This window comes from Sinocyclocheilus rhinocerous, unplaced genomic scaffold, assembly GCF_001515625.1.
Source record: "Sinocyclocheilus rhinocerous isolate Xijiao unplaced genomic scaffold, SAMN03320098_v1.1 scaffold1303, whole genome shotgun sequence".
In the NCBI taxonomy this organism is placed as follows: domain Eukaryota; kingdom Metazoa; phylum Chordata; class Actinopteri; order Cypriniformes; family Cyprinidae; genus Sinocyclocheilus; species Sinocyclocheilus rhinocerous.
In genome coordinates this window covers 699,170-711,682 of record NW_015625581.1, presented here as the reverse complement: position 1 = coordinate 711,682, position 12,513 = coordinate 699,170, and the positions used below count along the sequence as shown (strand labels likewise).

The 12,513-nt window shown below is 37.6% G+C and overlaps 1 protein-coding gene across 1 annotated transcript in view; it reads right to left on the bottom strand.

Annotated features, from left to right (window-relative positions):
• The window catches only part of ttyh3a (tweety family member 3a), a 73,181-nt gene continuing 60,668 nt past the window's right edge, over positions 1-12,513 (bottom strand). The window contains exons 10-15 of the mRNA XM_016569692.1: positions 12,083-12,175; positions 11,000-11,136; positions 9,028-9,046; positions 7,823-7,878; positions 6,994-7,069; positions 1-2,102 (exon numbers count right to left, since the gene is read on the bottom strand). Coding sequence (XP_016425178.1) covers positions 2,028-2,102; positions 6,994-7,069; positions 7,823-7,878; positions 9,028-9,046; positions 11,000-11,136; positions 12,083-12,175 — 456 coding nt within the window. The 3' untranslated portion in view covers positions 1-2,027. The remainder of the gene's footprint in view (positions 2,103-6,993; positions 7,070-7,822; positions 7,879-9,027; positions 9,047-10,999; positions 11,137-12,082; positions 12,176-12,513) is intronic.

The following is a 12,513-nucleotide window of genomic DNA, read 5'->3' as shown; positions in this document are numbered from 1 at the left end:
AATGCTTTTTGTTGAGCCCTGTAATGGTAAGGATATGAACTGGATTTGGTGTCCTGAAGTTGAGATGATGGCAGTATGAGGTGTGTGTGAAGGTGGGACCAAAGATGCCCATGATATGAGAACATTGGCACCACTTTATAAGGTCCAGAGGGGAGACGTGTTCATACTAGACTCGGTCTATAACATCAGAGAGAGGTCTCTTGAGGAGAAAGGGAGTTCACCCTGATCGGATGCCAGCCTCCTGTGTGTCTGTGCTCTCATCAAGGGGAAAATATTCTGGATGACAGCACATCACTTTTACGTCCTCTTCAGGGATGGCAAGTTTCCCCTCAACTCTGGGAATGAAAGCAATTTGTGGTACAGAAGCAACAAGGCCAGGAAATTGCGGGCTTTGGAAGTCACATTGAATTACAGCACAATTTACCGAGGCTTGCAGCTCTCTTCCATTTCTTTGAATGAAAAAAAACAACAACAAAAAGATAGGACACTGATGACTTTACTTCCCGCCATATTAGTGTCCCCTTTCCTGAGGACTAAACTGATCAGCAAAGTTAAGGTCCAAATGTTAAGTTTACATTGTGTACACTACAATGAACTTCTCCCAGCTTCTTTCCTAGAACAGATAAGCCATGACAAATTGTGCAAGCTGGTGCCAGTGTCTCCATGTTTGAACAGTATTAGGACAAATGTAATGTTCAGATGCGATCCCAGCATCAGACTAAACAATTTTAGAGTTCTGTTGAATTCAGACTGAAAGTTCTTGGATATAAAAGCAGTTTGAGGTTGTCCAGATCATCAGCGTTTGGTCAAAATCCAGGTTTGGTCAACAATCTGATGAGGTTTTCCTCAACTTCCTCTTTGTTAGGCTGGTTTGTCCAGCTCTGCTTGTCCAGGTTTTCCAGTAATGGCAGTGGATACAGCCCAGTTAAATGAGTAGTTGGTTTCATTCAGTCCATGTGTATTGAGAAGAACCCAACAAGAATTTCAATAGGTAAACATCTACAAACCATAATTTCTCACTGAAAACTCAAGCCTGTAAACGAGATGAAAAATCCAAGAATATCTTCTCCTCACAACCAGTGTATGCTACAGATTTAGGCCTGAAACATACTATGCACAAGTACAAAAATGCAAAAGCTAGCTAACTCGAGCTTGATTTCATGCATTACACTGGAATCCGTAACGCAGCATGTTTGCTAAAGCAAGCATGTCCATAAACTTCCACAGTCAGATTTTTATCTTTAAGGTCCATTAGAGTCATGAAAAAGCAACTTTTTGACGAGAAACTTGGGCTGTGTCTGAAATATAGTGCACTATTTGGTGTCCGAAACTATAGTGAACATAATCGAGTACACTCACTTCCATAATTCACTGCAACTGATGTACACTCGATGGCTAGCCTAAACAAGTGGAACCCAATTACCGAATTCTGGGAAAATTCTCATTGCTCTCACGCTGTTCAGATTAGATCGGTTCAGTTATATTAAAGTAAATGCCACTGATGTAAACGGTAGAGTCGGGATGTGGCAGTAGGTCCTGCAAATGGAGAAGGTCACATTACTTCAAATGACCAGACAGAGGCTACGCAGGAATGTAGGGTTATGGGCGTTAAACCCAGTCCAGTTCTTCAGTTCTGGACCATTTCTGGACCTCTGGCAAGAGCACCACAAATGAGCAAGGGCAGCTTGGATCAACACACACACACACGTTACTCAATGCATCTGTAGGTAATGAAGTTCATACTCATTACAGACGCTCACACACAAGCACTCAGGGCTGAGAGTAACCCTACTAGCTGCCTGAACTGAACCGGCCATCTGGAAACAGCACAAGAGGCCTCTGGAAAATTGCTCTGACAGTAGTATTTACATGATGCAGGGACGTCCTTTGTCAGCTGGGTTGGAGAGCACGCATCAAAGATCAACATGGCTGGATGGGTGGGCCTGGGGTGAAACCGGTCTGGGCTGTGGGAACAACATGTGGGTGAGTGGGAGCTTTAGACTGAAGGGAAAGAAGACGGTGTTCCTCTAGTTTGCTGAGGTGCTGCTGTTGGGGTCGGGCCGGGTGTTGGCCAGGTACTTGGCCCTCATGCTGGATGTGTACTGGAGAGAGAGAAACATTGAGAAATAAAAACAATACAAAAACATTTAGATTTTAGACTTAGTTTTCACATAAAAAGAACATGCTATAGATAGTGCAACTAAGTGTGGACATGCATATCACAGTGGCACTGTTAATACCTGGTATTAAAAACAGATGGTCCATGATTTCATGGATGTACATTGCACTGTGCATGCACTGTAAATGACTTTCATTTCATAATTAAATTATTATAAGTGAAAAAAATATACTTAAGTATAATCTACTTATACTTATTAATTTAAAGATTAGGTAGTAATCTATATATAAAAACAGACATTAGCATGCACAACTAAGTAACCAATTATGATGCCAAAAATGTATTGAAATATCGGCTAATAAGAAAAATGCTACGGATATTGTATATTGTGCATCCCTAATGCATAATGCATGCTTTACAAATGTTTTGATTGGATTGTAATTTTCCTTCAAAGCTGTACCTTGAAAGATTTGATACCCTTGTTTTGGCATAATGAGTGTGTTAGTTAAGTTAAAATATCAAAATAATAACAACAAAAATAAATAAATAAAACTAAAATAATAAAAACTAAAATTGGGATACAATTGAATAAAAATTGTTGACATATTTGGGAAAATGACAAAAAAAACAACAGCAACAAAAAAACAAACAAGCAAATTATATATAAATTATGCATATATATACACATATATATACGGTGGACATTAATAACGGGTTAAAAGTAAAAATGAAAATATAAAATAAATGTATCATATAATAAAATGAACAAAATAATAATAATTATAATAATAAAGTCTGTCAAAGCACACCCAGAATAATTCAGACAGCCTTGTAGACGCAATATTAATGTGCTTGTAGAGACTGAACTATTGCAATTAGTATTATTTATTTATTTATTGGTGATTAAATGGCAATAAATGCACATTTTACCTTTGACTGCTTGCTGTTTTGATAGAGTGAACAGATAAACGCAAGTAACCTAACCACTAACATGATTTGATATACAAAAATCAGGAGACGCATCTTTATACTTCCAGACCTAAAATTACCCTAATACTAACGTAAATCCTCTTTTGATTCTCTTAAGCTTATTTTATTCTTACTGAGGTCTTTAAGTGTGGCATGAATATAACTGGCTGATTGCTCTATCTGCCGATTACATTTGCAAAATGGCTAGTTAAAACAGCTGCAAATAGGCTTAATACTAAGAAAATGAGCCATTCCCTCACACAGTATCAACAAGTTCAGTCACATGTTTCTAAATGAAAGACAAGTCTAATCTGTACATTCAAATCCAGTGTACACTAATCATCATCAGTCTACAGATGCATATGTAGTGACTAGAGCTGACAGATCAGTCAAAACTCAAATTTCAACACATCAAGCTGATATTGATACCAGTAATAATGCATCCCTAATAGGACTACCTAATAATACTTACTTTTTAAAGATAAAAAGTACTAATCACTTGTGAAAGGTGTAACTAATATTACACAACACACGACTACAGGACATTACAGTACTTTTGTTCACACTGACAGAAATTGCTTATTAATATTACTCAGTGCTTATTAGTGTAACTGCACTGTAACAAGGAAACATTAAAATAAAACCTGACAGAGAATTGCTGATTTTCACTGAAATGAGTGACAGTGAGCATTCTTTACTCAAATGAGCAGTGATATGATGTGTCAACTGCCAATGGGAGCGCAGACAGTGATCAACTGTCTGATTCAACAGTCAACCTAGAAACTAGAAATTTATAGTACAGTGGCTCGGTGACCTCCATCAATTTAATGACTGTCAGTGCGAATGCACCTTTAGGATGCTAATCATTAGCCAAACTGAATTAAAAAGCAGTTCTCTCCCTTAACGTCTGCCTTAATGCATTTATTCCTCTCTGTGTTCTTGGAAATTGGATTCTCTGTCAGATACGTGAAGAGTTAATGTAGGTGGAGGGAGAACTTGCCAGACCAGGGATCCACACAACAAAAACACCAGGGGCGAGGGCAGCTTGCTTGGGTCAGAGTGAGGGTGGTTTGGGAAGGAATCACGCTGTTGTGTTTTTTGTTTTTATAGGGAGGAAGGTGGGCCAATAAGTGGGAGTGGGGCATTTGAGTACCTGTTGGAATAGCCGAGGCCGTTACCAAAACGAGCGGGAACTCTCCGATGGCTTTAACTGCCAGCTGTGATGGCTGTTACTGTCCGTGGATGTCAAATACAACTGTGTGGATTTGCAGAAAAGAAAACGACAAGAAACTGTAGAGCAGATAGACACCACTGACTGCATCTCCAGCTCACAAGAAACACGTACACATGCACTCCCCAAACACACGCAGCGTCTAGAGGACACAAGACCACACACGAAGGTGTGAGGGGACACAAGTACACCGTGTGAGTGGGGTTAACTTACATCAGCAAGTCCTGACAATCTGTATCTCACCTAAACTACCAGCTGACTAACCGATTTTAACACAGATTTTTAGCTTCATTTAAAGTTTGTCCAGTGATAATGTTTCTTAAAAACAGAGTAAATTTGTGGTCATTTAACTGATTTGTCAAAATCAGTGTGAGCAGCACGCCGACATACAGTGCCACTGCGCTTTGGGTGTCACGAGTTTGAGTCCCGGCTCGTTGACCTTTCCCTTCCCCCATTTCTCTCTCCCAGTTCGCTTCCTGTCTAGCTGCTACCCTATCATAATAAAGGCAAAAACTCCCAAAAATAAATCTAAAATAAATAAATAAAATGCAAGTAAAAAAAGATGATTATAAACCGGACAGTTCCGGTCCTTGATTCTGATTGGTTGAGCCACGTTCAAAGCTGTTGTAAATTACTCTACAAACATACACCTTTGTTTACGTCTGTGTGTTGCTCGGCAACCACTTTGTTGCAGCCACAACGGTTTCTGAGGAACTACATTGTTTGGTGGAAGAATACGGTTTTTATTAATATCATTACACTTTATTTGCTCTGTTTTATTTTGTGAAACCTTACTACGTATATGGAATAACCGTTTTATAAAAGCAATAAGCCCCGTGAAGCCGTGGTTTACATTGAATTTATAACAGCTATTATAACATATATTATAACATATAACAACTGTTATAAATTCACTGTAAACCACGGCTTCCCGGGGCTTATTGCTTTAGTATATGTATGTGAAATTTAAACAAACATTAATCAGACATAAAAATAACGTAATGCATAATTCCAAAATTAAAGTAATGTATTGAATGTAATTGCAAAAGTCAACAATAAGACACTAGCGCTCACCAGAAGCTATATAAAAATGTATTTTAATAATATACACTAATCTCATAAGCAATCTTAATCAATCAAGTTTCTTATAAGACCATAAATTTGGATTCTCATCTGGTGGGATGCATGACCTAACACGAATGTCACATTAGCAAAACGTCGCCCCCAAAAAAAAAAAAAAAGTTCCATTGTCAATAGCGTAGCGATAAATACTGAAGCACAGCTCAGACAGAAGTCACTTTCAAACCAAGCAGCTTTCTGTTTTCTGTTCTGAACTTGAACCTGTCGTGAAATCTGCATAAATCATTCGCCTTCACATTAATTGACTGGATTTCGCCCAGGAAAATTCGACTAACGGTAATTGTCTAGAATAGCTTGAAAACCTAAATAGTGTGTCTGAAAGCACACGTCATAATCTCCTCAACATCATGTATCCACAGCACCACCTAATGTTCACAGTTGTAATGCCAACATTTAAATGAACTCTGGGAACTTTTATTTTGGTGCTTATGGCCGGCAGTTGCTCAAAAGAAAACCTATTTTAGTTTTTACTAGTTGACTAGGTGGTGCAGAACAAGTACTCAAATATTTAGTCACCTTCTGACATTATTAGTGTCTGTTAATGAGTGAATGCTAACAGTCTTTAGTTTAATGCTAACAGAATTAGTTTATGGGTTGGCGGATTCCTGCAGACAAGAATGAAACTGACAAGCCACACTGTCTAAACTCTTAGCCACACCGTTCTTTTAAATGTTTTTTTTCCTCAGGAAATGTTCATTGCAAAGAGTAACCTACAGCAAGTCTGTTGTCCATGGTGCTAATGTTTCCATTGTGCTCTAGTTCTTATTTTGGGAGCTTTATATTGATTGGCTCCCAAAAAGAGGTGTTGCAACGTGTTTGAGAGAGGCGGGGCATAGAGAACCTACAATAATGTACAGTATTTGAAAAATAATGTGTTTTTTGAACATTAAAGCATGTCAACATATTCTGTTACACCAAATACACAAAATAATGATCTTTAAAATAGCATCATATGACCCCTTTAAAAGTCTATGTGAAATGTCAGAGGCACTCAGCTAATCAATCACCCCTCTTCCAGGTCAGAGCACTGAGTTTAACAACCCGATTTCAGCAATTACAGGTGACCGTGTTGATATCTCGCTTCAGTTATCGAGGTGTTTCGAGTCAGTAAGTGGGCAGCTGGCTCAAAATCTCTGTTCTCCTTTTCCTCACACAAAAAAAATCAATGCAACATCGATCTATGGCTATAAATCACCACTCCACCTAATCTGTTCTGTGAGATTGGGCAAGCGAGAAGTTCCCAACAGCAGAAGTTGTCCAACAGCAATTGGCTTGAAAGGTCTGCTTACTCAACTTAATCATCTAATTACTTGAACAGTTTACTTGAACAGAGTTCAGGGCTCTTTGTAATGACTTGCTGTGTACAGTGAAACTACAGTGGGGGAGATCATTGATTTACACACGCGAACTATTACATATACGTGCTATTTGAGGTGAATATTTAAGCATTCAGGCTGTCAAAATGACTCTCTGGTTTGTGCGTTAGTGTGTTTGTGTGTGTCGTCATTCACTGAGGACGAGTGCAGGTACTTACAGTTGGAGGAGGAGATTCTCTCCCGATCAGAGGGGTGTTCTCACAGCGAGGGTTCTGGAAGTTTGCATTCTGGGTCCTGGAAATGACACACACACTCTTTACAAAGATCCCAAATCCTCCTGCATTAATGTTACAGATCTATTTCAAATTTATTGTACTTGTTTATTTACACTACCATTTAAGTTTGGGGTCGTGAAGATTTTTTAAAATGCTTTTGAAAGAACAAAAATACAGTAAAAACGCCAATATTGCAAAATATTATTACAATTTAAAAGAACTGTTTTCTATTTGTATATATTTTAAAATTCATTCCTTTGATGTCAAAGCTGAATTTCCAGCATCATTTCTCCAGTCTTCAGTGTCACATCATCTTATCACATTCTAATATGCTGATTTACTGCTTAAGAATCATTTATTATTACTATCATCAATGTTGAAAGTGCTGCTTAATATTTTTGTGGAAACCATGAATATTTTTTTTCAGGATTCTTTGAGTAATAGAATTGTTTATGATTCAACTTCTAATAGTAAAAGTAGTAGTATGAAAAAAAATGAGCTTATTATTATTATTATTAAGTGCAATCATTATAAATAAAAGTTTCACTTAAATGACTGAGTCTATCATTTATAAATGAATGGTGGCACATGGAAGAACCAAAAAGAGATGCAGTAGAAATGTGGGAGCATCAGTAAGAAGTATCGGTCAAACTGAATATCAGGCTATTTCTACAAAAAACTCCATGGATCCCTTACAGAACGGAAAAGGTGACCAGTATGTGTGTTCATATGTATTGGTTGTTGACGTCATACATGTGTGTGTTTAACTCACATGTACTCCGTAACAGGAGCGTTGCTGACAGTGTGTGCTCCTGCAGGGATGCTGGTCTTTATAGCAATAGCCAAAAATACATTGTATGGGTCAAAATTATCAATTTTTCTTTTATGTCAAAAATCATTAGGATATTAAGTAAAGCTCATGTTCCATGAAGATATTTTGTAAGTTTCCTACTGTAAATATATTAAAACTTAATTTTTGATTAATAATATGCATTGATAAGAACTTCATTTGGGTAACTTTAAAGGCGATTTTCTCAATATTTTGATTTTTTTGCATCCTCAGATTCCAGATTTTCAAATAGTTGTATCTCGGCCAAATATTGTCCTATCCTAACAAACCATGCATCAATGGAAGGCTTTTTTTTTCAGCTTTCAGATGATGTATAAATCTCAATAAAAAAAAACAAAAACCCTTATGACTGGTTTTGTGGTCCAGGGTCACATATATCATCAGTGTAGTCCAAAAAAATAAACAAATAAACCTTAATTCAAAGTGGAAAGCCAAAACTTCAGAGAAATGGATGAATCCACTCAAAATAGGGGGAAAAATATTAATCATACAACTGTGATATGCCCAACTGTACATTAATAAATTCCATCTGATCTTCAATATCAATGTGTCACACAGTGGTATGAACAGCAGAGGGCGCTCTCTGCTGTGTTACTAATGACAAACAGGAAGAGCACATCAAGTCCACATAGAGGCATGTGATCTGCTTGCTTTCAGCCACAGGGAACAAAGAGAGCAGCATGCATTTGGCCAAGAGGGATGACATATTATAGTTTGAGGGAAAGCCTGGAACCACACAAAAACCTGCATCAGTGATTCTGTGCCTCTTGACAGACCACTAACAGTCTGTTTTCCTGTGTCCACTGATTGGATTACATGCGACCAGGAACAGCACTGTGTTAGCATAATGAACATGAATGAAAAAACTGACGATGACCAGAGGCAGAAAAATGAACACTATCAGGAGGGCTGTGAAACAGAGTGTTGCTCTATAAATATACAGATCTGGGCCGCCCCCTGCTGGACATGGTAGCTTGATGAACTCACTATAACTATTCAGTATGCAGTAGTTCAGCTTCAGTACAACTCCAGCCAACACTTGAAAATTATCATTGGCATAAAGTGTGGTTGCATTATTGTCCACAAAAGTAAACTCAGAGGTGATCCAGTAAACAACTTGTTCACACCAAGTCAGAATTTTCAGTACTAGGCTTCATGACAAAAAGAATTACACTTTTGTGCTATTTAGTTGCAGCACATTTCGATTTTTGAGTTATCGGAAATACTGGTAAACCTATGATGATTTCCTTGAAATTGTAACTCTTTCATTTAGGGTCATGAACAAGGTTTCGACACTCTAATATGTTGTGGAAATGTGTGTACAAAATTTCTATTAGGATTATGATGTTTGCAGGTCACTTTGACTTGTGTATTTCATGGTTAAAGGCAGCTGCACAGACCCAAAATAAAAACAAAATACAATGTCAGTTTCTTAACTACTCTCTGAGGGTATTTCCACACTTCTGTTTAAGATGTTAAATATAGTTACAATACTGTTTAGAATATTTGCATTAAAAAAAATCAGCGGTTACATACTTTTTTAAAAATCATGTTCTCTTTTTTTGTTATTGTTGTCAATGCATGAGAAGTATACATGTTAAAATTAGTTTTTGTAGTTTTGTAATTTGTTTTCATAGTGTGATTTTTTTTTCATAGTGAAACTGAATTGAATCAAATTTTTTTCGATTTTTACAAGGGGCATTCGGTACTTTTTTCTTTCTTTATTTTTAAATGTTGTGCTGGTCTAGGGCGCCTGACTTAATGTGACATCATTAAGCTTTTTTATTATAAAAAAAAAGTACTATTACATTTTAAAATAATATAAAAAAAAGCCTGTGTGCACCTTTAACACCAACAAAAAAATTTTTGCATATAAAAATGCATGCACGCACTTAAAATCTCTCAAAATATTTCCCAACTTCACACAGTTAACAATCAGTGTCTACCTCCACACTGCATGGCCTGCCACAGCCTGCCTAAACTCATATTCAGAAACTGCTAATTATCTATAATGAAGAGGTAGTGTGAATAGCTGTGTACCATGAGACATACACTTATGAGTGTGATAATTACATAATATGCTTAAGCTGGCGTCTTTGTCCTTTCTATCTCTCCCAGCCTAATCCTGTTTGCCTGATGCAGGCCTGTCCTGGGAGAGCAGCCGCATGGGCCTGGACCGGGAAATTATAGCAGTTTATGTAATTATGGGAGGAAGATGTGAGCGATTGCCACACAGAGCGCTTGGAAGGAAGGAACAAGGGGGAAGAGATGGCGCGAGGCAGCTGTTTCCGTTTACATTTTGACCGAAGAGCGTGATGGGAGCACGAGGTGTCCAACCATAGTCTTCGTAACAATGCCCATGGACACACAAACACACCACTAACTACTTCCACTGTTGTTTTATCTCTGGTTTAATCCTCCTGAGTGCATCCGACTACAAAAATGAGGATGTTCCACTGAATGACTGTGTCATACTGCTAACACTAACTTGCGTGGGAAAAGAACAATGTGTTTTATGACAATAACAAAACCGCCCCTTTCTCTTTAATGCACTATAAGCCAGATAATACATATTTTGATGCTGTAAAGTAGTGATATAGTGTTAGGAATATATAGTTTAAGGTCACTATTAGATGCGTACTGCTAGTAATAGTATAGTCGTTGTCATATATGTATGTATACATACATACATACATACATGTGTATACATACACAAACACACACACATAAATATATCAATATATATATATCTTTTTTTTTTCGTTCTTTTTTTTTTCACCCCCTCAACAACTGGGTTACCACAATCTACAAAACACTTTTTGAGGCAACGTTATTTTAGTATATCATTAAGCTACAACTAAAGTTTCAGTTTTTATTGTTATATATTGAGAGTTTTTATTATTTTAGTATCATCAAGTTAAACTTAATTAAAAAGAGAAATATTGCCTTACTAATACTAATGTATACTAATGACTAACACATTTTTTTAACTTAACTATAATAACCCCTCTATATTTAATAATAATAATTAAAATTACTATTATTACATAAAACCATAAAATAATATTTGGAAAAAAAAAATTTCTCTTCAGATCTCACCTTTTGCCATGCCATGTGTGTGGCACACTGCAGACGACAGAGGTGAACATGAGAGCTGTGATGAATGAGAACAGCACCAGGTAGATCAGACCCTCCAGTCCATCATAACACACTCCAGTCAATGCCTGCACATAATCCTGCACACAAACAGAAAGACAATCACAGCACTGCACGCAAACACTGTCATCATTCACTCACCGCCATCATTGACTCTCTTTCTTCAGAAGAGGCACAAGATTAGGATACAGGTTTTGAACATCACAAGGATGAGAAAATAATGACAGAATAATGTTCATTTTTGGGTCAACTGTCACTTTTAAATGCCTTGCATGCAACAGCACAGAAACCAGTCTCTGCTGGGTATGTGGATAATAGATACAAAAGAAATGAAAACAGTATGATGATATCCAGTGCTAGACTCTCTAACTGTGAACTTCCTGCAGGAGATGGCACCATATGCTGCAGAGAGAAACAGGGCTTTTAATAATAACATGCTGAACGAACCGCGACCAGCCCAACACATGCTGCTATCAGAGAAACATGGCAGCATCTTCCTTCCTCCAAATTACTGTCATTATTAACAGCAAAATTGCTCCATTTGTAATTACTGCCGGCACTGTTCTGCATCTCCAGCACAAACTCTCCCACATACGGCCCAGATGGTTTGGACCGTAAAGTATGTTATTGCTTTTGCAGAATGAAAACACCATTAATAATGTATAATGCGTTTCCAAAAGTCCATATTTTATCTGTTACTTTCTCTTCTCATGGGAAGGAGATGCACTTTTAGGACCACCCACACAGCAGGCCTGTCTCTCAGCCCTGAGGAGGAACTCTAGTCATACTAAATCCCAAAATATCGGACATCACAGAGAAGAGGACAGGCTCCAGACTGCAGATAGAAGGTTTAGAGCAGATAGAAGATAGAAACACACACATATATGTTTGTAAGCGCACTGCAGGTGGGCTGCAAAACCCTGGTTTTTCATGTCACAGAAGCCCACAGGTTGAAGCAAGATGTGCTTAGAGTCAGAGAGGAACCTTATGTGCAAAGTGGTCATATACTCTGAAACACTTTCTTACCATGTGCAAACTGCGGCAGTCCACAAGAGCAGTGAGCTGGTGCAGTCCGACTTCAGTGGTGTTCAAACCCCCCTGAATTTGCTCAAGGTTTCCCTAAAAAACAGGAAGACATAGTTTGAAATAAAACGGTTACTCTAAATGCAATGTCTAAATAGATATTCTCATTTACATACACGTTTAAAAGTTACTTAAAAATACATTAAAACAGCAATATTGCCAACTATTATTACAATTTTAAAGGGGTCATATGATGTGATTTCTATTTTTCCTTTTCTTCAGTGTGTTATGTAGCTATTTGTGCATGTATAAGATCTGCAGAGTTACAAAGCTCAAAGTCTCCCACAAAAGGATTTATTCTATCTAAAAGAGAAGGCTGATCCAGACCGGGCTAAAACGCCTCATTCAAACACGCCCCCACATCTCTACGTCAC